The following is a 26,026-nucleotide window of genomic DNA, read 5'->3' as shown; positions in this document are numbered from 1 at the left end:
CATTTCCCTCAACTTTGTGTACATTTTGTTCCCTTTTGGCGAACTCTGAAACTCAGCCGCCCTCCTCCCTGTCCTCGGCGTGAACCATCCACCTGTGTCTCTGCATCAGAGGAAGTGGCTGCTAGGATCGTGCCGGAACCATTCTTCTTGCGTCGCCGGTTTGTTGCTGTTCCTTCTCCGGTCAGGCGCTGTGATTCGAACACTCCCGGGTGTCGCATCAGCAGTGGTTGTGTCTCCCTCCTCCAGAGACCTTGGAGCTTGGGACTCTCAGCCTCCTGGGCTCAGCTGCACTCCAGGGTCTATTCGCTCGCCACGTATGGTAGGTGGTCCCACCTCCACGCTCCACTGGCTTTGCACTGCAGCCTAGGCTCCAGCTGTGCACAGCGTTGCTCAGTTTGGTCCTCTCCCAGCCATGGCTTAGCTTAGCTTTCCAAAGGCTCCTCCTCCCCATGTAGGGTTCTCAGTCCTTTTGGGCCTCTCCATGCAGTGAGAGACACAACACCATTGGTCCTTTGAGTCAGGCCTCAGGGGGGTTCTTCTTGTAGATGTGTGCATGGGGGAGTCCTTGCCCCCTAAGGTACAAGGACCCTTAGTCACCCCAAGTGAGATCCTGCTTGCTGTGTCTCAGAAGGAGTGCTTTGCCTAGCGGCTCACCTCCCTAGTGTCAAAGGGGGTGGCTTCCAGTGGGGAAGAAGGGGCACATTTCCTGCATTCGTCACAGAGTACACCCGTGGGATCTACTGTGGTGGAGTGAAGCATGCCTCCGAACGGAAGCAGTGTCTCAGGGCAGAGTACCCTCTTCAAACCAAGTTATCAACCTTCAGGGCCGGGCCCGTGGAGTCTTGTTGGAGAAGGAATGGCAAATAGCACACAAGTTGATGTCATTTTCCGGGTACATGCTAGTCCTCCACATAGATATTATTAAAATGACAGGTGGAGCATGCTTTGAAGAGACTTTTCTTTACCTTCAAATCAACCATGGTGGAGGGAAGAGGAACATTCAATGGGACTCAACCGGAAGGTGGCAAAAGTATGGCCAGCAGGGAAGTAAACACTCCCAACAACCACAATATGAAAGAACTCGAGCGACTTTCAAAATATATCAATATAAAGATAAAAATTGCAGAAAGAAGTGTGTAGATCATTGCATGAAGAAGAGAACTTCAAGAGGATTACTAACACTTGAACATGCAGTAAAATATCAGAAGATGACCTTCAGAGGAGGAGCTAAGAGACTTCCTGCCTACTGGCCATGGAGCAATATGATCTAAGGGCACACTAAAGTGATTGTAGTTTCAAATTGAAATGTAAACAGCCTTAATGTTACAGAGGATGCCCAGCCTGATGACGGGGAACATTCAAACAGCATGTGTACCTATGAAAGATCCAATTCTGGCGACAGACAGAGAGTAAGACATCGGCAGTCAACCTATAGTCTGGTAGTAGTGTAAGGAGGAACCAGCATGTGGTGTAAAGCTAAGGAGTTTAGCCGAGATATAGCAATGGGTCAGATGTGAGACATAGAAACAGACCACTAGGCATGAGTGAGCATCGGTTCAACGGGGAGGCAAGTAACATGACCTTGGATAACTGGATCAGGCCCCTGAGACAGTCAAGCAAAGCAGGACCAGAACAGGCACCTAGAGGCCCTTATGACCCGCCTCACCATTGGGAGACATTGTTGAGATTACTGTGGCCAAGCTTGGAACTTCAACAGGCATGCTTGTTTTTCAGAGCAGTTCTACCCAACCTATCGCTGCATGGAGAGGCCAAACCTGCATCCTGCAACCAAGAAGAATTGTGCCTAAGTGACTGTGAGTGATATTGGAGAGAGACCCTAAAAGAGCAACTATTCGTATCAAGGACTTTTTGGAGGCAAAGAAAGAAAAGATCTGTACATTTATTTCAACCTTTATTTCATCGTTGTCACTTCTGAACATATGGAGAAATGTGACCTGGGGACCTAACTGCCATAAAGGAAGTATACCAAGTATCCTGGGGCCAAGGAGGTGACAAATGCCATGCCTTAATTACCTGAATTATGCGTCACCCAGGAGAGGGAACTGGGAGAGACCTTGCATGTATCCCTATGGTTGTTAGGTTTATTCCCTTTTCTAATCTTTAAGAGACATTTTTTATCATATCAAGATCCTTTTTTGTGAAACTCCAAATAAAGAATCAAGCTCTAAAAAAACATTTACTTGTCTGGTCATGTTTTCTCCATATCTTCGTAACAGGAGACAACATGAGACGCTGCAACACAATTTCTTCATGTTTAGCTTTGAACCTATATATAACTTTTGTATCTAAAATACATCCATTTAACCTTCTAGTTAATGTGGTGTCTTGGGAGTGGCAATAATTCTGTTACTCACTAACTAAGCCATACAGCAGCTTAGGTGTAACTGCTGGCACCACTTTTTAACCGCAGTGTGACGGTGTCACGAGGGGATAAGAAGCAATCTCCACCTGGAGTGGAAGGCCTGACAGGGGAGAAGCCAGAGCTAGTTTTACCTGAGAGGGGGAAGGTGGCATTTGAGAGCGCCCCACTTACTGTCTACTCCAAAAAGTGCCTACTTATACTTGAGTAGTACCACCATCATCCCAAACATATATCAACATGTCCTTGCCAGTCTTGTTTTTGTTATGGCAGACATCCTCAAGGGCCAGAGACCCTGGTAGATCACCTTAATGAATGTGACCCATCAGGACCTCCCATGTTCCAAATAGCGGAATGCTTTCTGTCGCCAGAGAGGGAGAAACAACGGGTGAGCAGGGATCTAGAAGAGCATGTTGCTGTGGGGAACCCACTCCAAACACTGTCAAGAATGAGCAGTGCACTCTGCATCTAGTCAACAAAGGACAATGACTTTCTAAAGGTTACATACTACTGCACCACTGATCGGCTTAACCCTGAGACTAATGTGCTAATACTTATCTGGGAATCCAATGCAGAGTGGCCACCAAAGAGAATTGGGACATTGCTGATCCTGGCCACCAAGGTTGAAGCACAGTGGCCCAGTGCAGGGAAAAAGGGTGGGGTTTAGCCCAGTTTCTGTAAACTCTGACCCATGTACCAACTCCTGAGAGGGGATGCCAACATTAGATTAGTCAGGGAGTGAGATCCAATGGGAGAATGAGAAGGTGGATAAAAATAGCAACAGGAAACAAGAAGGTATGGGTTATATGGGTGAGGTTAGAGGAGAAGGAAGTGACAGTCCAAGAATCCAGCAGGAGGAAGGCGGTTGATTGGAGCGTAAAGGTGATTTAGAGAACATGTGTGGTATTAGTTGTTGAAAGCAGGTGGTTCTGTGTTGTGATTGGGCATGCAAGGGAAGTGAGAGAGAGTGTTAGAGGATGTGTGGAGAGGGAGCGGGAAGTGAATGTGAGAGTGAAAGGAAGATGAGTGAGTAGGAGAGAGTAGTACTGTGCAGTAGGGGGTAGTAGCTTGGAGGAGGCAGTAGGTTCATGGAGAGGATGTAGATGGGAGTAACACTGAAGTGTGTAGTTTGGTGGTAGAAGCCAAGAAAGAAAGAGACAATGCAGGGACGGGGGTGAAAGAAGCACGGAAGGAACCAGAGAAGGTAGGAGGAGTTGGAGAGAGGTGAATAACGAGAGGGAGATAGTAGTAGGTGGCAGGGAGAGGGTGTGACAGGAAGTAGAACGAATTGGGATAGAGTGTCTGATAGGCATACCCTAAGCAATCTTGTTAGAACTAACCACATGGAGAGAGTAGGACCAGTATAGAAAGACCCGTAGGGAGCTTAGCTATATAAGGCCTTTAGTCTCTCACAATTGGTCCACTAGAAATTAGACAGTAGGTGGCAATAAGATCTAGATACTAACCCAGGAAATGAGGGAAGCTGGGATAGGGTGGAAAATGCTTCATTACGATGAGAGAGTGAGGGATGGCTCTGGCACCCTGCCTGAACATTTAATAAAACCATTGGACCATCTATGGGAGTTGGAGTGTTCTTTGAGCCATCTGTGACAATGAACACACAAAGTCAGTTTGTTAAGTAGAGCATGCGTTTGTGCAGAAAAAACACCTTCAATCTGTGCTACAAAATTTGAAAAACTGGTTGCACTGATTCTAATGCCTGAGTGTTCTGTGCAGGTATAAAATGTATGCAAAATAAGTGCCTCCGCTTTTCTGTTTGAACTACATCCTAGATTTGCAGCACTAATATTGGGTGTGCACAGCAATTGCCAATGTTAAATCATTATTGACAACGTGCACTCTCGGACTGTGCTCTCTTGCCGCAGTATTCTTATCGTAACTTGCGCTGCAAGAGCCACGTTGTCTGTACTATTTTCACCCCCTTGTGGAAGATGGAGCATTATTGCAGGCAGGGGCAGATAACGCTTTGGGAGCAAGGGAAATGAATAGTTTGTGAAAATGTGTGACATCTTGTTCTCTAGTATAGAATTCAATCATCTTTTCTTTCTCCATTTGCAACAACCACACACAAGACAATCACATTATTTTTTCTGTTACTTCAAAGGCATAAAGAACCTGCAAAGAAATCCCAAATGTAGGACCCATTTGCTGTGCCAATTCAAAGGCTTTCATAGGACATGAAGTAAATCTGCTACAAAACCCAAGTACAATACATTAGAGTCGCAGTGCCAAGCCCTAAAGCGAGAGAGAAAAACATCACACCCATTACATTACAGACAATAAAATAAAGTAGAAGACACATTTCAGAAAAAAAACCTTGTTTTCGGATTTTGAAAGCTCTTTTGATTGAAAGGACAAGGATGTTGAATGATGTTATGAAAGAGAGGCCCTCAGTGTGTGAGATTATTCGCTCTACCCCGTACATGACGTTAATGCCGATGGAAAGGTCGGAAGTGGAGGCTTGGGATAAGCTTCGCCAGGCTTGGATGGAAGATCTTGATACAGATATTACTGTGAAGGAATGGGACTATTTGCTTCACATATGGGTGCGAGCAAAAATGGATTTGGGGCTGCGATATATTAGGCAAAGGATTATTTACAGATTATATTGGACACCTTCTAAAATGGCAAGATTGGGGCTTTTGGAAACTGATTCTTGTTCGGGTTGTGGATGTGGTGGAGGAACTTTAATGCATTTGCTGTGGGTATGCACAAGAGTATCTGCCGTTTGGTCTGATGTATTGGATAGATTGGACTTCGTGGTGGAGGAGCAACTAACACGTACTTTCTATTCGACAATGTTATTATCCAACTGAGGAAGGAGGATAAGGCCAGGGTTAAAACTGACTGGATTAATATTTTGGTAGTGCCGGCGAAACAAATATTACGAGTCTGTAAGTCAAGAAAGAAACCAAATGTGGATGAATGGTTATTGAATGTGCAAACCTTGTCGAACTATGAAAAAGTTATGTTATTAAGACAAGGAAGAGAGTGTTATTATTCTCGACTTTGGATACCTTTTAATGAATTATACAGTTAGAAGTCCAGTACCATGTATTTGATTGTCTGTTACATTAGTTGGGGGTTCGCTTAATGGATATATCAAGTTGTCTGTTGTGCATTTTGATGTTGTTTTGTCTTGTTTGTTGTGCGTCAACGATCTATTGAATGATTGTAAAATAGTGCTCTGTATTTGTTATTAGTTTCTCTGTTTTCATGAATTTAATTATAGTACTGTATGATGCTTGGTAACATTATGAATTTTGCAATCTGGAAGTAATTGTATGATATTGAGATGGTGTTACTGTTCTGTTTCGTATATTCATTCAAAACAACAAATAAAATGGTTAAAAAAAGAAAAAAAAACCTTGCAAAAAATGTTACAGGCTGCTTCACCTTGCTCCTAAAAATAAAATAGATATGATGTAATGAACGATCACAATGCACTTATATCATATTTAAACAATAACATCCGATCTGGCGGGCCCCATCGGGTCTTATCCGCCCGGCGCATGAGCTAAAGGTAGGTCGGATTGGGTTTTAATGCCATTAGCATCCGGCTTGCCAGTCCGGTAATCTGGGGTACTGAGAACATTGTGTTTTGATTGAATGAATGGGACGCAGCGTGGCATCCTGTTCATTCAATCAGAATACTGTAGCAAGATGGCCACCACAGAGATGGAAGAGGCGCCATTTCCATGGCGACCACAACGGAGCGGAAGCTGAAGCAGCAGCAGCATCGCATGCAAGGCTGGCATCAAGTAAATGGGAATGAGGGGGATTGAAAAGTGAGGGGAAGATGGCGGGTGGGGGCAGCAGCCATCAGGCAGCTCAGAACGGGGGCTTAGATCGGCTGCATCTGTACGCGTTCCGAGCATCCTGCTTAGTTGCTGCTCCCGTGCTGGGTGCTAATTAACAGTATCTCCCCATGCATGAGAACTAGCAGGCGAAGCGCACTGTCACATGGTCATGTAAGTTGAGGTCCTCCCATACTCATGCTACTATCCAACTAGAATTGGGACCTTTGTTGCTTGGCTTTTTAGGAGATTATTTATATTCTAAATTCTAAAATTCCTATATTGCAGGTTTGTTATAGACGTGCTTGATTGCAGGTAAATGGGTGTGATTTAGGGGACTGTATCTACAGGGTTGCCATGTCTCCGTTTGAACATATAATGATCTGTGATTAAAAAAAAATATATATATCTTTGGCCTTTTTCCCCTAATTAATAAACCAAGTCATACTAATCTATCAAAACAAGCACTGACAGTGCCAATAGTTTTGGTGTTTACTGCTGTTCTTTGCATATCATTTTGCATTGTTGTTTTTTATTGTTTTCTTTTCTTTTTTTTTTTTTTTCATTTGCTTTTCTTTTTTTCTTTTCTTCTTTTTTTTTCTTTATTGATACTTCCCTGTTTTCTCCTTGTTCCTTTTGGGTCTATTCCTGTCTCTTTTTTAATGTGAAGAAGTTGTTTTGTCTCTGAGCAAAGATACATTTACGATATTAGGATAGGATTTTATTATATGCTAAATGTTCTTATAATTTATTGTATTTTACTGTTGTCTTGAGTTTCTTAAACTGTAATGTGTAAAAAGTCATGATTTTCTTTTTGGCTAATGCACAATAAATACAATTTTTAAAAAATGTTGCATTTATAGGCACCGGGGTACAAGGAGGAGAGTGCAAAGTTTCAAAGGAGTATGTGATAAGCGGTGCAGTTGTGTAATTGATTGACGAAGGGAATAGAGCAAGGGAGGAAGCCACTGACAGAGGGTGCCATTGTTGATGGAGAAGAGGAAATATGAGCAAGAAAGGGTCAGAGTGATAGGGTACGAAATGAAGCCAGAGTGCGAGAGGAAGATTGAGAGGAGATAGGCAAGGGTAAGATGGTTGGGCAGGGGAATATAGGGGGCGTAGCATAGGGTAGAGTGGATGGGGAATAAAGAACGTAGGATGGGTGGGGCTAGAAAGAGAGGTGGGTAGGGTGTGTGGTGGAGTAAAGGGAGAGGGGTTAGGGTTGTGTATAAAAAGAGGGGGTAGGATGGGTGGTGGTACATAGGGGCGTAGGGTTGGTGGGGACAGTGGGAGTAGGGTGGATGGGTGGGGTTAGAGAGTGTGGGACTTAGGGTGGGTGTTTATGGGTACAGAGTGGGGGTTGGTGTAGGGTGTGAGGGGTAGAGAGAGTGGGGGTAGCTTGGGTGTGTGGGGGTAATTTGGGTGGATGGGGTTAGGGTGGATGTGGTAGAGAGAGTGAGTGGAGTGTTTTTGGCAGGGGTAGAGAGAGTGGGGGTACGGTGGGGGTTTGGGGGTAGAGAGTGTGTGGGTCTCGGGTGGGTAGGTGGTGGTAGAGTGGGGATTGGGTGGGTAGGGCAGAGAAAGTGGGGCTTGGGTGGTGGGGCTAGAGATGATGGGGTAGGATGGGTGGATAGGTAGGGAGTGGGGGTAGGGTGGGTGAGAGTAGAGTGAGTGCGGGTAATTATAGTGAGTGGGGGTAGGGTGGGTGGGGGTAGAGAGTCGGGGTTGGGTGGGTTTAGAGAGAGAGGGGATAGGGTGGGTGGAGGTGTAGGGAGTGGGGGTAGGGTAAGAGGTAGAGAGGATGGGTAGGGTGGGTGGGTAGAGGTAGAGAGTGGGGTAGGGTGGGTAGGGGTAGAGAGAGAGGGGTAGGGTGGGTAGTGGTAGAGATAGGGGGTAAGGTGGGCGGGGGTGGAGAGAGTGTGGGTAATTACAGCGAGTGGGGGTAGGGTGGGTGGGTGATGGTAGATAGTGGGGGTAGAGAGAGTGGGGGAGTGTGGGTGGGGTAGAGAGAATGGGGGTAGGGTGTGTGGGGTAGCTAGAGTAGGGGGTGCGGTAGTTGCATGGGTGGGGTTGGAGAGAGTGAGATAAGGGTGGCAGAGTGGTGGTAGCTGGTTTGGGGCAGGAAACATGAACAACAAAGCAACCTCGGGAGGACTTGTCAAATGTAGCCCAAAATAGCCCAAACCAACCAGCATGTTTAATGGGGTAGGGGCCGGTGGAGGCAGAGAGAGTGTGAGTGGGGTGGGTGAGGATTGTTGGCATAGAGAGGATAGACAGAGATGATAGAGAGAGTGGGGTTGGGGTAGAGAGAGTGGGCATGGGGTGGGTGGGTGAGAGGCAGCCTTGGGTGGAATAAAAAAAGATCACTGCCAAATGTAGCCGAAAAATAGCCCAATTGTACGCTAAATAGACCACTAAGGAAAATCACTACACAGCTGGGATATGGAAAGCCCAGCAGACTTGCTTCTTACAAAGCTGCTGATTGGAGCACCTCTTGTTAGGTAGCTTCTCATTGGGTAGTACAGTGGATGAATTTGGAAAAATAAATGTTAGTGTGTTGGACATTTCATGCCGTTGCATTGCTAGTTGCTATGCCAACCAGATATTCTCAGTTTAGAACCCCATTTCCCTCTCTCTCTCTTTTGTAACAATGGTTTTGGCAGTTTGTGGCCTGCACCAAAAAAAAATTACCAAAAGCAAAACATAATGTTTCAATGATGTTTTTAGCAAAATAGACTCAAGTCTCAGAACTGGAAGGGTTTGGGTCACATTTAAAGGAAACAGGTCACACCCTTAGTACGGCTTCACAGAGACATTAGAACACCCTTATGCAGTAAAATCCAGATAACAGAAAAACCCAGCATACCTGTTATATTCCCTCCGGCAAAAGTGGCTGTAAGAAATGAAAAAAAAACATTAGAAATGTATTACAGTGTGTTCACATTATCTTTTATACATATAGTCTACGTATGTTTAGAACACGTTCACACTTTTTTGGAGTTATTGTAACAACAACTGTATGGATTAGCAATTCACATGCTGTAAAAGAGCTGAAGCAGGTATATACAGTACTCTGGCAACAATCTATTGACATATCCCATTGATAACATGAGCAGCATCTGTATCCTGCCTATTGAAGATCTTCACTATAGGACTGAGGAGTGGATCTTCAGCCCAGGATTCTGCACAAGCAATACCTATGACCAGCACAGGCAGCAGTGACTACTTTAGGCTTGTTTGCAGTGTTCTTCCACCAGGTCCAGAGGAGTGGCCTTAGTGACTTGAAGAGCTCCATCACCTGTTTTTGCCTGTTATGGTCTGGACAGGGCAAAGGGCTAGTAGACCTTCCTTTTTTTCAACATCAGGTAGAAATTAAATTTTGTCTCCACCAGTCACATACCATTAACATGCTCAAGACCCTGGGCCCATCACCACTCGCAAACCCCCTGCCCTGCAAATCCATCCTCGATGCTCGTGTAAAGCCTGATGCGAATCAATGCTCACTTATCCATACATCTCGATTTACATGCTTTTGGCGGTTGTGTCTGTTGCCATGTAACCAACTCGCTCACCCGCCAAGACCCTTACATGCCCATATAGGTCAAAAGCACCCACCTGGCCACATTTGTTCATGGAAGGGCCTCCAAGGGTCCATCAATCGATTTTTTGATTATGTTTACAAATCTGATTTGACTAGTTGCATGATTTTAGTTTTGTTGTCTTCTCGTGTCAGTGATGTACATACAGCTCGACACTGTTTGTAAAGTATTAGGCTGGTCCTGTCTCAACCTTTAATACAAATTCAGTGGTGTGAGAGTGGGCAGTCTGCGGCAGTCTAATGGCGGCTGGGGCAGATGGTGGCGAACCTTTGGCCTCTCGACTCACTACATCTGGCTGTGAGGTGGAGCCACGCAGGCTGCGGAGCTCCCGCACAAATAGTGTCTCCTTAAGCGTCCCCTTAAGCCCATCCACATTAACACTTCCCTCAGACAAGCCCTAAACCACCCCCCCCCCAGCCGGCACCTTAGCCACATCAGGCTCCCTAAAGAGGCCTGGAGGCACGCTGCAGACTTTACCGTCCAAGAGAGTGGCTAAATAACTTGTACAGCTGCACATTACAAAACAAAAATAAAAAAAAAACAACTGCCAACGGGCTGGTTTCAGCCCATGTCTGGACCTACCTTGTCACCTGAGGCCGTTTCCACCGTGGCCCAGATGGCGGGGGCCCCTGGAGTGACGCTAGAAGGCACGAGCGCGATCCAAACAGGAAGCCTTGGATCCGCCTTCGTCTTTGCCCCTCCTTGTGGAAGACATGGAGGAGCCGTCCCTCAAAGGAGGGGGGGGGGCACCCATGCCGGAGGTGGACATTTTAAGGATCAACACCATACCATTTCACAACTGAAATTTGTAGTTCTGGAATTAATCACACGACCAGCAAGAGGAGGAAACCTACAACAAATACTGTCCCGCAGAGAGATGTTCTGGGTCCACAAGTTAGATGCCTTAGAACCCAGAGGAATGAACGAAGAATTTTGTTTGAATGTATTCTTATGATTAGTGAGCATAAGCAATCATACCATCGAATTAAGAGACTATGGTATACTTAAAGATAGACATATAAACTAAGGGCTTTAGGATATTGTTGTCAAATAATTCCTTTGAAAATCACTATGTAAACGAGAATAAATGTCTATACACTACTGTAAATGACGCTGTGCAGTAAGAAGATCTACCATTATGAACGCATTAGTAAATCATTGATTGATTGACAGATTGATATTTCATTCCTATCGCGCTCGTACACAAGTGTTTCAGAGCGTGACAAGGCAAGGGAGGGGAACAGGGGAGAACAAAACAGCAATCTTACAAGGCCCAGTGACATTGAGAATGCGCAAGTGCATGGGAGAGGGGGGAGGGGAAAAGTGCATGGAAGGGCGGAGAGGTGCAAAGGGCCAAGCAGAGGAGAAACAGATAAATAACAATAAATAAATAATAAAGGCAACAAACAGTGGTAATGCAGCCAGCAATGTGCAAGTGCTAGGTTTAAGGCAACAGACAGGGTAGGTCAGATAAGTGCAGGAAGAAAAAGGGGGTGCTGTATGGGTACAGATACAGACCCCAGTGCAAGGGGTGGCCCGGAGGCAGTGCGGGAGGGTGACAGGATAAGCAGGTACCTGGGCCCAAAAGACAGAGGATGGCCAGGTGCATGGTACCAAGAGAGAACAGATCAGCAGGGGAGAAGGGGAGCGAAGGCAGACAACATAGTACTTTTAATAAGATTGCCACTATTAATCTACCATATGTTCTTAGATACACTAACTGAATAACTAAACTGATTGCATGCACCACTTTACGTTTGTAAAGAGATAAACTAACACCATAACTCCCATTATTTATTAGAACTATGTGAATGTGATCACATGACCCCACGAGATGGCCGAGTAGTCACATGACACGGCTCCGATCATTATGTGGAGCCATGCGAATACAATTACATGACGTAACAGGGTTGCCAGGCAACCTAGTTCGCTCTGTGAAAACAAAATAGAATACGGCCAGCACGTCATTACGCTTTTGTATCACGTGAGGTTAATCACATGACCATGTAAGGAAAGGTTGCTAGGCAACCGCATTTGCCCGGGGAGGAGAAGAACGAACGACCATTAATGAAAACAAGTAAGAACCTCTAGAATTTTACTTGCAGAGATAACTAGTAAAGGCGGTATTTTGACACATATCTTCACTATTTATTATTTAAGATCTAATTCGCTAACAAACATGAGTAAAGTGAGGGACAGTGTCATACGGCACTGCATGAACGCGAGAGAAGTTACCCGCAGCCAGCGCCCGAACACTTGTAATAAGTGTATCTACAATCACAGGTACAATTTAAGACCCTTTGTGTAACATTGAATAATGGAACAATATCACAACAATGCACACTGAGACCATATTATTATTTCTGACAGAATCTCCAATAACGAACACGGTGAAACATCATACTCAACCGTGATATATGGTATACCCTGGAATGGGAAGCATTTCTTGAACTCTCAAGCTTCAGATAATTAGAAATTCCATGCGACAGCATTAAGTGGACAGGTAGGAATAACATTTAAATCAGAATATATAGTTATTACCACCATTTCAGAAACAACATCACTAATACATATATTGATACTATTTTCAGGATAGCAAAGGAAATATAACACACTAAGAGATGACGTTTCCATAACTCCACAACGGAATACTGATTACAAGAAACACAGACATTTGTAAAATAATTAAGTTTTATACTAAGTATAATCGTGATGACCTTTTGAAGAACTATTGTTTGCTCCTGAGGAAGAGAGACAAACTCTCGAAACAAGTAGAGCTCTGGAAATATTGTTTTGCTGACTTTATTGATTTGATTGAATTGATTTAAGTTAATTTACTGTGAAATAGAACTACCAATTCTTTGCACTTTTCAACACAGAGTGATTGAAACTCTTGTAAGTAAATAGAAATATATTTTTCGTTTTTGATGCTGAATATATAAAAATACATGAACGAAAAATGAATGTTTGAAGTTTTGATTCTTAAAGTGAAACTGAAAATTGCTCTCACTGAATATATAGATTCTTAAAAACTATTGTTAATAGAAAACCAAAATGAGTAGAATTTTGATTGGATGTTTTCCAATACTTAGCGGTGTTCAGAGGACGTGAGTTGATATCATCAATAGGAAATTAATTCAGTTCATCATAAACTTGCCATACAGCAGGGTCCCCCTGCTGCAACTGCACACGTGGGCTCAAGAGAAGCGCCGGTCTCCGAGGAGAACCCCAAGGATGAAGTTGGGCCTCAGACCCTCACGCTAGCTGCCCTTGAACCTCTACCTACTCCACCAGAGTCCTTAGAAATTGTGAACAATTCGAGCGAAGAACGGAGAAACAAAGAAATGAAGGGGGGATCCAGGCAAGGCCCTCCAACTCGCCACTTGCATGGTATCCCTATCCGCCTGATCACCAAAAAATATGATCTCCCGATGGCCAACAAGAGATTATGCACAAAACCAACCAATAAAAAAGGCTCGATGACAAACCCTTCTGCAAGCGCGCGCCTAGAAAACTCTTTGAAACATCTGTTCCAAAGGCAAGCGAAAAAAAAACAGAATCAGTCAGGTGAAATTTCGGACGCAGACCTATTAGAAGCACTTCTTGAACCCTTGTTCACTTCCTCAACACCCCATCCCACGAGTGTCCCCAGCACTTCGGATCAGGTCTCTCCACCAATGGTAAAAGATCAAGGCAGAGAAGAACAAGTTACTTCTTACCTGGTAGTGTTCTTTCGATGGGATGATCCTCCGACGTATTCCTTATCTTTGATAATTCGTCTCCAGCTTGCTGGCCTCGGAAGTTTTTTTTAGCAGAGGGCGCTGTGCATCAACGTCCGTCGAGTTGGTGTCCCTCGACAGCCACCATAACGGCGCCGACGTCACCATGCCCATAAATAGCCCGCGCAGCGTCCGTTGCTCAGTTCCGTTTTGTAGCATAAGATGAGTCATGCCTGAATTGGTTATTGACCTTGAAGGAGCATAAGCTGCAACCACAAGGGAAGTATTACTGAGGGGATGGATGGGAGGGGCGATAAGGAATATGTCGGAGCAACATCCCATCGAAAGAACGTTACCAGGTAAGAAGTAACTTTTTCTTCGAAGGGATTGTGTCCTCCGACGTAGTCCTTATCTTTGATAGACTCCCATAGCAGTGGTGTATAATTGGAGGTGGGAGTAAAAACGCCATGTTTCCTTTTAGGAATGAACAGAATGTAATACTGCTTTGCCAAACCTAGTCTCTTGACTAGAGGAGGAATCCAGGTTGTAAAATCTTGTGAAGGTATGTGCGGATGACCATGTGGCAACCGCACATATATCTCGAACCGGAACCCCTCTTTGGAGGGCCGAAGAGGCTGCGATACCCGTGGTTGAATGAGCCCTAAGATTTTGAGGAGGCTCTTTCCCTGCTAGTTTGTAACATTCCAGAATGGCCAAAATAATCCATCTGGAAATGGTCTGTTTTGTTATCGGTAGTCCCAATTTGTGCCCTGAGTAACCTACGAACAGTTGGTCTGATTGCCTAATCCTAGCAAGTCTGCTAATGTAAAAGCTTAAAGCCCGCCTTGGGTCCAGCCTGTGCAGCCTTTCTTCCTCTTTCCCTGGATGGGGAGGAGGATAGAATGAAGGTAATGTAATTTTCTGAGTGATGTGGAATTCAGAAACCACCTTTGGGAGGAAATTAGCCTTCACCTGTAGGACAACTTTGTCTTTATGAAAAATTGTATGAAGGGGTTTACAAGATAGAGCTTGTAATTCACTCACCCTTCTAGCAGATGTTAGTGCTACTAATAAGACAGTTTTAAGGGTGAGAAATCTTAGCGAACAAGAGTGGAGTGGTTCGAAAGGAGTACCCATCAGGAAATTTAAGACTAAATTTAAGTCCCATAAGGGAACTTGGAATGGTCTTGGAGGATAGACATTAGTTAATCCCTTTAGAAATTGTATTACTAAGGGTAATTTTAAATACGATGGCTCCTCTGCAGTGCGCTTGAAGATCGATAGCGGTGCAAGATAGCCCTTGATAGTGCCAACTTGAAGGCCTGAATTTGCCAAATAGAGTAGAAAGGATAACACTGTTGGTGTACCACATGAAAAGGGGTCGATATTCTCTTCTCTACACCAGCTGCAAAATTTGTTCCAATGGCAGCGGTATAAAGACTTCGTTGCTGGCCTTCTGGCCGAAAGCAACACCTCCATAACGTCATCAGGGAGGTCCCAAACCTTGTATCTCAACCTTTCAGAAGCCAAGCGTGAAGGTTCAGGGTGCTGATGTCTGGATGGAGAACCTGACCTCCCTTCTGTGAGAGAAGATTCTCCTTGAGTGGAAGGCGAATTGGAGGGCAGATGGACATGTCCAGAAGGTCCGGGTACCACGTTCTCCTGGCCCAGTCTGGGGCAATTAGGATCATGGTCCTCTGGAATCTTCTCAACCTCCTGATCATTTGAGGAATGACAGGGACTGGTGGAAACGCGTACAGGAGTGGAAACTCCCAGTCCACTACGAACACATCCCCTAGAGCTCCTCTCGGGGGAAATTCCCTTGAACAAAACAGGTTGCACTTCCTGTTGGTACTGGTGGCGAAAAGATCCACTTGAGGGGTTCCCAAAGGGCGAAGATCTCCTGAAGGACTTCCTGAGCTAGTTCCCACTCATGGGAGACTGAGCCCTGCCTGCTCAGTGCGTCCACCGTCAAGTTCTTCTCTCCGGCTAGGTGAACTGCCGATAGAGAGATTCCTTCTTGAATTGGCCAAAACGAGAGCTGCATTGCCTCTCTGCATAGTGGCAGTGATCCCACGCCTCCTCTTTTGTTGAGGTAGTGCATGGCCACTGTGTTGACCGTCATTATCAGGACATTTTTTCCCTGTACTGATGGTAGGAAAGCTTTCAGTGCTAGTCTGATCGCTCTCAGCTCCAATAGGTTGATGTGTAGTCTGGACTCCGATGGAGACCAACGACCGCTGATGGTCAAGTCGTTGGCATGGGCTCCCAACCCCGTGAGTGAGGCGTCCGTGACTACTGTTATCTCCGGCCATGGTTGCCAAAACATTTCTCCTTTCAAAATGTTCTCTCGATAAACCCACCATTGAAGGTCTTGGGCTACCTTGTCCAGAATCCGAAGGAGATCTGTCATTTTTCCTGAGAACTGCGACCACTGGGTTCTTAGTGCCCACTGGAGAGATCTCATTCTCAGGCGAGCCTCTGGCACAAGGAAGATGCAGGATGCCATGAGGCCTACCAACCTCAAAAAGTTGAAGGCTGGGAGATGTTGGGCATTTTGAAACTTGTTGACCATCTGCAGAATATCTTGAGCCCTCACCTCCGATGAACTGGAGCCTCTGTGATGGTATCATCTGTGACTTCTTTAAATTGAGGGACAAGCCCACTTTGTGAAGGAAGTGGCAGACATAATCTAGCTGGATCTGAGCTTGTTCTGAAGATACAGCTCTGATCTGCCAATCGTCCAGGTAGGGGTAGACGTGAATCCCTCCCTTCCTTAGACTTGCCGCCACTACCGACATTAACGTGGTGAAGACCATCAGGCGGAGGTCAGCCCAAATGGCAGAACTCGAAATTGATAATGAGAGCCGCCAATTGTGAACCTCAGGTATTTCCTGTGTTTGAGATGGATTGGCATATGGAAATAAGCATCCTGGAGGTCCAGAGATACCAGCCAGTCCTGGAGCTGGAGGGCCTGAAGGATCTGAGAGAGAGTTATCATCTTGAACTTGTCCTTCCTGAGGAACTTGTTCAATTCTCGCAAGTCCAAGATAGGTCTCAGTCCTCCGTCTTTCTTCGGGATGAGAAAGTAGGGGGAGTACCAGCCCTTGTTCCTCTCCGCTACAGGTACCGGTTCTATGTAACCTTTCTCTAGCAGGTCTACAATTTCCTGCAAGAGGAGAGGATCTGGAACTTTCAGAGAGCTGTTCCCGGTGGATCACTCTGAGGGATGCGTAGAAAAGGCAGGCAGTAACCTTGGGCAACTGTCTCCAATGCCCAAGCATCTGACGTAATAGCCTGCCATTCTGTCAGATGTTGAGTTAACCTGCCCCCTACTGGTGTCTTGTGAGGAGAGTCCTCAGAACGGTTTGGAGGCGGCAGATGCAGATGCCGAGGGTAAAGAGGTACCTGCTGCTGCTGCGGCTTTTGTATTTTTAACCCCGTCCACCTCGGGTGAATTTTTTCTGACCCCTTTGAACCGGCTGTCCTCTGCCTCTTCCGAAAGCGGAATAGAAGCGAAAGGACTTACCTCTCCAAGAGGTTCCTGAGGGGCGATATGGTGTCTGACGGATTGCAGATCCCAGGGATTTTGCTGCTGCCTTTGATGTTTGAAGCTTTTCTAAACTGTCACCCGCCTTCTTACCAAACAAAGAAGAGCAGTCAAAGGGCATATTCAAGAGTCTGCTTTGCACATCTGGAGCAAAACCAGACTTTCGCAACCAAGCAAATCTCTGGGTTGTTGTACTTGCCGCCATGGCCCTGCTGATGCTGTCAGCAGAATCAATGCCAGTCTGAAGGGATTCGCACATTGCGTCCTTACCATCCTTAATGATGTTGAGAAACGCTTCCCTTTGTTCTCCCTCCGGGAGGCAGTCAGCCGCTGATGAAGCACACTCCCAAAGTGTGTGGCTGAACCTTGCGAGCGTACAAGTAGCATTGATGGATTTCAACGCCATGCTACATGCAGAAAAGACTTTTTTGGCCATAGAATCATATCTCTTGTCATCCCTGTCCTGTGGAACAGTAGGGTAAGCCGATTTACTACCTGATGAAGTTGCTGCCTGAACAACCAGACTCTCCGGAGTTGGGTGTTTGGATAAATATTCAGGGTCAGCAGTAGACACCCTATACTTGGCTGATAATTTTTTGTTAACCGCCGGGATAACCTCAGGGGTTTCCCAGTTTGCCAATATTTTCCTTTGTAATGCCGCATGAAATGGCACCACAGGATCCTCCTGTGGACCTTTAACCAAAACGTCTGTGAGGTTGTCTTGCTGAAAAGCAGGTGACGGTGTAGACCACCCCATAAACTCTATTATCCTTGCCATCAAGGTTCTATACGGGGTTTCAGCATGTTCCCCTGGGTCTGGTTTGGCAAATTCGACTTCTGAGGAAGTGTCCAACCCACTTGCTTCATGTAAGGATTCTTGGAGGTCCTTAAAACTACCTTCCTCAGAGGTAAATTCCTCTGGTACAGGAGTTGCAGATCCCTGCAACTCAAAAGGTCTCTCCTGATCTGAATTCTCCCCTTCCTCATAAATAGATGCTTAGGCTCTGGAATGATCAGATCTTGGAAAAGGTATAAATCCCATTTCCAGAGCAGAAGGGTCCAAATTCGTCATAATTGGCTGAGAAAACATCAATGTCGTTGACGCGGACGTTAAAGGCTTCGAAGCCATCGGAAAAGGTGTCGAGAAAGTTGGTAGAGGCCTCGAGGAACTTGAGAGTATCGGAATTCTACTCGAGGTTGTCGATGACATTCTTGTGATCGAGGCTCTGGGTATGGCCACTGGCTGTGAGGTGGCCGTGGGTTTGTCCTTTCTCGGCGTCGACGTCGGCGTCGAAGAAGGCGTCGAATCGACTGACCTGTGCGTCGAAGAACCCTTCGATAATGGCGTCGAAGACGCAGATCTATGAATCGAAGGGATCTTCGACGACGGTGTCGAAGACGCGACCTTGCCTTTACTCGAGGGTTTGTGACGCTCTCGAGTAGCTTCTTTCGCTGGGTGCTGCGACTCACGGCGTTTTGATCTTTCGGGTCTTTCACCAAGGGCATCACCCTCAGCAGTCTTCGAGGGCGTCGAGGCCGCTTTCTCGAAGACGCTAAGCATCTTTTTTTCGGAATTCCTCCCACTCAGCCTGAGAGCTATGTTTTGTGGGGCAGGAGACCCTTTTCGGGGAAACGGAAGAAGAAGACGAGGAAGGGGATCTTCGACGTCTCTTTTTTGAATGCTTATATCTCGAAGAGTGATGGGAACTGCTTCGAGATCTAGAACGAGAATGTCTTTTGTGATGGCGAGGAGACAAATGTCTCGACTCCGCCGAGGAAACTTCGGAAGAAGTTTTAACTGCCTTACCTCTCTCGATCTTCCCCTTACGCTCCTTCAAAGCTTTCGCCGTCATGGACATGCAGTCCTCGCACTCTGAACAATGGTGCTCGACTCCCAGGCACCACAAACAGATCCTGTGAGGATCCGTCAATGACATTTTCTTTCCACAGTCTCGACATTTTTTGAAGCCGGACCTTGGAGTTGTCGGTTCGGATAAGGATGCCATCGAGTACGAGTCGGTATTCACGAGGATTAATGAAGTATATTTGACTGAAGAACTGAGCAACGATATTCCGAGGTCCCACAAAGCGCGGAAAAAACAGAACTGAGCAACGGACGCTGCGCGTGGCTATTTATGGGCATGGTGACGTCGGGGCCGATACGGTGGCTGTCGAGGGACACCAACTCGACGGACGTCAATGCGCAGCGCCCTCTGCTGAAAAATAATTCTGAGGCCCGCAAGCTGGAGACGAATTATCAAAGATAAGGAATATGTCGGAGGACACAATCCCTTCGAAGTTACCAATTACATGCCAGCGGCTTCACCACCGATTCCTGAGACAGAGTGGCCGGGTCCATTTAACTCCTTCATTACAAAATTTGGCACAACAAATAGAGCCCTCATCTGAGGACTCCTCATCTCATCAGATCGCCCAAGATAGCCGACAACCATCTAGAAGCCCGACTCCTCAACCACAGACTGGCTACCACAGACTGGCTTTATTGGCCAGCCAACATTACCGACAGATCCAGTGTACAAAAACAATTTTCGCCCTCAGGGTCCCACAACCTTACTGCCTCAAAATTGTGACAAGAGGATCATCTCCTTTGACGGCTGCCCCCCAGCATAAAGCACAACAAATTCCTCGCCCGTGGCCACCAATATCACCACCAAGACTCCCTGCCAATAGAAGATTAAGTGACACATCCTATAACATTTCAAGGGACACTCCTTCCAAGAAAATAGACATCATGTCCATCATGTCTTCCGTGACTATTGCACTGTCACCTTTCTGCAAGCTGTACAAGACGATCAATGACTCTATAAAAGATCACACATCTATTTTCGCGATGATGAACTCAAAACTCATCTACCTGGAAGGCTATAGCAATGCCCTGGAGAGACGGAGAAATGATCCAGGCACTATGCCCCACACGTGCCGACCCGACCCGACTCCTCCGAGTCCTCCAATGACTCTAGGAAAAACAAGAACCCAGTGAATCTGGCGGACTCAAGCTTGCAAACGGAACCACAAGAACCTCTCTTGGCAGAGGCTACCCAGTCGGATTGCGGAACAAGACCAAAATCTTCCTCTAATCGCTCAGCGGGCCATACCAACTCATTGCGAACCAGACCTAACTCAACGTCTAACAAACCCAGGGATAACGACGTGATGTGTTTGGACGACATACCTTTGCATAAAGAAAACAAAGGAGTAAGGTCAACCCAGGAAAAAAAACTCCACAAATGGCTCCAATAGCGGCCACTGACTTCATCTTGCCCACAGGAAGCAAAACTCAGGCCACTTCTCTACAAGTATGCCTCAAAACGGCACCCATGTTCAAGCCAATATCACCCCTTCAGAAACATGAACGACCGGCCGAAGATACTCTACAGCAAAAGAAGTAACATCTGGGGCGAATGACATAGACCCAAAAGAACCCTCAAGGCAGCAGAAACCATCAGACCTCAACTCCCATTCACCAAAATCGATCAATGATTTCCTAAACCACAAGGAGTTGATGGACTTAAGCCAACATTTGGATACCAGCGCTGACAGTCAGCTAGAAGGGGTTGCTCTCCATTCTCATAACCAGACGCCCCTCCTCCAAACTGTCACCCGAGATCTATAAAGCTTCTGTTTGCTGAGCGATCATTTTAAAGAACTACGGAACAACCAAGGGATTCCACCCATTATGTACACTGAAGACCGTACACAAAAGTTCACTCTACCAGACTCATCAGTTCGACACCCACTGACTAAATACACTTCGAGGGTCCACACTCAAAGGCAAACAGAACTCTCAGATATGGCTATCAATAGCACTCAGTCTCAGCACAGTCAATCCCACCAGGATACCAATGCAAAGTCGAGATATTCTTATAAAGTACAACACCAGAAGACATCTAACCAAGAGCAGTACACGCAAAGCCTGAGTCCTTCCTTCAAATCCGCAAACGCACACGCAACCATAAATATCTTGTGCTAAACAGACGCACAGTGATGACTCTGATTCACAGCATCTCGGCTTTAAGAGAAATCAAATCAGAAGATTTTAAAATAGTGGAACCATCCCACGAGGGGCAAAAGGCCTCCTGCTTTCTCTACACTACATCTGACAGAGTGGTCACTCTGCTGACAAAGGCAACAGAAGTATTCTATAAACAAGGATTTGAACTAACACGCCTCAAATCAGACAGAAATGAACACACAGTCTTGAAGGACCAAGGCATGGAGTCCACACAAACAGCCTCACAAAATCTTGAATCACAGACAAGAGTAGGGCCCCACTCAGGTTCCTCGTCATGCGATAGTCCGGACCCTGCTCAGGCATCTACCCACAGAGAAGATCCAACACCTCGTTCAACAAAACACGTAAAATCCAACAAGGAACAAGAGGAAAAACAGAAGGTTACTCCGTGTAGACCAGACCTCGAGTCCCAAACATGGGCATGGCTGCCGAAAGCCCTTTCAACTCGCCTGCACAAATAGCCACCATTACAGGCCACTACGTTCGAAGATCCCCAGTCACTCTCCTTGGCCAGCTGGAATACAAGAGGGTTCATCCATTTAAAGGATAGTTCCGGGACTTTTTTTTTATTGTCCCTACGGTTCGGCCATGTGTTTTTAAGCATAACTCGGTAGATCGTAGAAAACTTTCCTATGGACCTTACCCGACTTTTCGTCCATTAACGCACTCGAAATCAGCCGCCATTTTCTGATAATCCTATCATTTCCCCCCATCGCCCTGGCTCACCTGCTTTTGCGGCACTAAATCAAATCCCCCGCCCCTGAGCCTGACATCAGCAGACACGTACCGCCCATTTCCCAACGCCAAAGCACGTTTCGTGTCAACAATCGCTGCGCCTCAGCTAATGAAGTGTCGCCATGGAAATGGCAGGACGCCTCTTTCCTCAATAAGTATAAACACACCGTTTCACAACACACAGCAGCAGATTTTCGATTCCATTCCTCTGTCTGTGTTACTTTGAGTATTCTGTGACTCGTTTCTGTGCTCTGGTCAGCTACCTTCGCCGCTTCTAGGCCTTGTGAACACCTGTACCATCTCTGTAAATTATTTTACTTTCTTTACCACACAATGGCTACAATAATGCCGTATATGTACGAGCCCGAGTACACCGAGGAGGAACTACTGGAAAGGCAAGCACGCGAAAACGATGGGGATTCAGACGGCAGTTGGGAGGACCAGTCAACGGATGAAGAGCCTGGACCATGTCGCATGGACGGCGTCTCCACCTGGTGCACGTGCAATCGGTGCGAGCTAATGCCAACTGAGGAGGAGAACTGCTGCTGCCGTGAAAATTCCGGGTGCTTGGCCTACATTTCGGAAGGCGAGCCAAGTCCGCAATGCATCACCGAGCTGCCAGAGTTCAGGGAAGCCTGCCTCTCACGGACCGTGTTGAGGATTATGATGGTGCTTATGCACGAACTTCGCTGCACTGTTCATCCGCGTAATCCGAGTAACGAGTAAGTATACTCTGGTTTTGATGTCAGTGATGCCACTACTATGTCATGGTCGTCTCCCACATATAAAATGACATCTACATATCATTCGAATGCATGTAAATTGGTTCCATATTGTGCATTTTCTAGATAGAATTTTTTTCAAAGCAGAATGACATTTTTTACCTGAATCGACAGTGATAAGAAAGTTTTGTCATTTTAATACAGTTTGCATCTTTCGTTTTCACAGGTGGTACAGGCTGGTGGCCTATCGTTGCTTCACTTGGTGGCTTCACGGGAGGCTCGGACACCGCGTTCGGAGAGTAATACCTGCCTGTGCGGTACTTGCCTTTAGACAACATTTCCCCAGCGACAGTGGACAATACCGCGGATTTTCCCTGGATGTGCTGCAACCGGAACTTTACAATGTGTAATGTTTATTATTTATGTTCAATTGAAATTAAGATCTAAAATAAAACCCAACATATATTTTAACAATGGTTGTTTTGATTTTTTAAATGAATCTAGTGTGTCTCCATTGAATAGTCTTCCTGTGCCTTGTCTTGTCACACCACATGTCTCCGGCCAGCATCCTCCCTCACTCTGGCCGCCCACCTTCAATCCACATAACCGTTGAACCCATATGCAGCAGACATACATATGTTATTTTGCGGGTTGGCATCAAGCCTCCCGGCCTTGCCTCTTCCCCCAAAAATACTTACCACACCACTTTGTTCAAGCGTTGGCAATAAAAGGAAGGCCGTTGGATTTTATTGATACAAAACATGGTTATAGGTAAATAATCAATATGGTTGATCATAATAAATCATCCTTTTGGGCACCGGGTACAGAGATGACCCCCTCTGGCCCGTGCCGCCTTGCCACCACAGGCCAGCCTGCTGCTGACTAACTGCCTAGGCATCCAGGGTCTCCAGGGTGAACTGCACCCATATATTCTCCTGGGAGGGTGAGGTTTTTATAAACTCACCCCCCTGCCTTCCATGTACTAGATCCTGCAGCCTGCCTCTTACATGCAGTTAGATGGCCTCTCCTTGGTGAGGCCCTGCGGCAAATGAGTCTTGTCTGCACGACCACCGCCCCAATCCACCCCCCCGCCCTATCAAAGGCAGTTCGCACCGGGGTACTTGTGCTGCCAAGTGGAGCTGTCAGGGAGCAATAAAGGCCAAGAGGTGCCAAAGACCATGTACACTTCAAAGTGGTCTATAGAGCATGGGTTGTTGTTCCCATGTCTACCTCCAGACCCCGTGTCTCCTGCCAAGCATCCCCCCTCACGCTGGATGGCCCCCTGCAATTCACATAAGTGTGTCTCCATTCACGAGTCTTCCTGTGTCTTGTCTGCACGACCACCGCCCCAATCCACCCCCCCCCATCAAAGGCAGTTCGCACCGGGGTACTTGTGCTGGAAAGTGGAGCTGTCAGGGAGCGATAAAGGCCAAGAGGTGCCAAAGACCATGTACACTTCAAAGTGGTCTATAGAGCATGGGTTGTTGTTCCCATGTCTACCTCCAGACCCCGTGTCTCCTGCCAAGCATCCCCCTTCACGCTGGACGGCCCCCTGCAAACCGCATAATGCCACGACATATACACGTCATTCATTCACAAACACACCCCTGTTTCGAATTCTTTATAACCCACTTCATATTTCTAATGAGAACTTCTTTGCGCTTTGCTAGTCAACCCGTGAAGGTGCTGGTTATCTGCTCTTCGTCACTGTGAACTTCCGTGACCACTTCGAGGAAACTCGTCAGTTTGCAACCTGTGAACTGCTCCCTGTTCTACGACAAGAAACTACTCTGATCCCTGCATCTAACTGTTTGTTCGTCAAGGTAAGGCCATGTACCGTAATCATTTTGCGTCCAATTTCTTTTCGTTCAAGACAGTACATGCAAGGAACTAGTCACATGTTCTGAGTTTACATTGGTATTCATAGAGAATTGTTGATCTTTACTTTTCAGAACTTTCCACAATGCCTGCCTGTTCCATTGGCGGTTGCCCTTCGAAGACCCATAATAAATCTGAAGGTACTATAATGCATGTTTTCCCTAAGACAATAGATCAGATAAGAGAATGGGTCCGATATTGCGGATATCCACCGTCTGAGCTTGAAAGTAGAGTCCTAGAAGTCTTTGCGGACAAGAGGGGTGATCGATACCGCATCTGCAGCAGGCACTTTACCTCTGACATGTACTCCACATCATTGCTAATAAAGAAGAACACACCGCGAGCGAGGCGAAAATTGCTCTCAACCGCTATTCCCACTCTATTCGTCCACATCCCTCCACTGGTGAGTCAAGTTTACGTATTTATCTCTCGGCCTTGCGGTAGTGTATAGCATTAGCTAACAATAATTTCCCCATTTATGTATCCACTCAATATGAAGGCGGAAGATTCTCCATCCGTGTCGTTATTGCAGTCATCAGCCACTTCAAGAGCCTATTGGGTAATCTTACTTGGCTATTCTGCCACTGACTTGTTTTAGGCATGTAAATCAATAGTTTTAATTTATCGTGTAATTATTTTACTTAATGGTACACCCTTGTACTCGTCCTCTAGTCTTTGTTTTCAGTTATAATTATTGTTATCCAAAATAATGCAAGTACTGTCTTTCAGGGAGATGCTGAGGAGTCCAACGTATTGACGACTACCGTTGATGTCACTCAGATGCTCGAGGTACGTTTCCGGACAGTTCCATCGATGGAGATCATCAGATCTTGCATTCTTGTAGCGTGATTGTTACACACAATGTTTCTTTCGTTTTTAGCCATTGATATGTCCTTCTGTCGTCGCCCTCCTATGTGTCTTCTTTTTTCAATATTGTGTTCATTACTAATGAAAGTCCTATGTTTCAGGGAGTCGATGGAGCATTAGTCCAAGAAGAAGGGGGAGCATGCAGTTACGGGTCGGCGCAACAGCTTGCAGAAGTGTGCACCGCAGTTACATCGTCCCTTGATGTTCTTATGCATTTCGAGGTATGGATACTGACAGTTCGATCAAGCGAAATCATATGACGTGATTACATCCGCTATATTTCCTTCTTTATTAACGCAAGTACTATGTTTCAGGGAGATGACGGAGCTTCTTCTACAAGAACATCACCCCTAGTAGTTGATGCAGATCTCTGGGTGGTGACACTTCCAACGATCGAGCAAATCGAATCATATTTACATATCCATTATTTATTTTAGACAACTGATCATTTGTGCAGGTCTATTTAGATGAGCCGTTGACGCCTGCACAAAGTTTATGTTCTTTTTAACAAAATAGAAAACCATACTAATGCAATTACTGTGTTTCAGGGAGTTACTGAAGCATCATCTTCAATAATATCATCAATGGAAGTCTATGAGGAGCCCGAGGTATGGATCTTGACAGTTCCATCTAACTAGATCAACAATGCGTGAATAATTGTCGTTTGAATGTTCTACACAAAGCGTTCATTCGTGTTTTGCTATTGAGATGTACGTGTGTATTGG

At 46.0% G+C, this 26,026-nt stretch overlaps 1 protein-coding gene across 13 annotated transcripts in view; it reads right to left on the bottom strand.

Moving 5' to 3' along the window:
- The window catches only part of LOC138580086 (protein FAM118A-like), a 1,834,209-nt gene that overhangs the window by 736,448 nt on the left and 1,071,735 nt on the right, over positions 1–26,026 (bottom strand). For all 13 annotated transcript variants that reach the window (XR_011304173.1, XR_011304175.1, XR_011304174.1 and 10 more), the window contains one exon: positions 9,065–9,091. Coding sequence is in view for 10 of the 13 variants with exons in the window: in XM_069650357.1 (XP_069506458.1) it covers positions 9,065–9,091 (27 nt within the window). In the remaining 3 variants the exon portion in view is untranslated. The remainder of the gene's footprint in view (positions 1–9,064; positions 9,092–26,026) is intronic.

Source organism: Ambystoma mexicanum, chromosome 3p (assembly GCF_040938575.1).
Source record: "Ambystoma mexicanum isolate Mex_15411 chromosome 3p, UKY_AmexF1_1, whole genome shotgun sequence".
Lineage (NCBI taxonomy): Eukaryota > Metazoa > Chordata > Amphibia > Caudata > Ambystomatidae > Ambystoma > Ambystoma mexicanum.
This window is presented reverse-complemented; position numbering and strand designations above follow the sequence as displayed.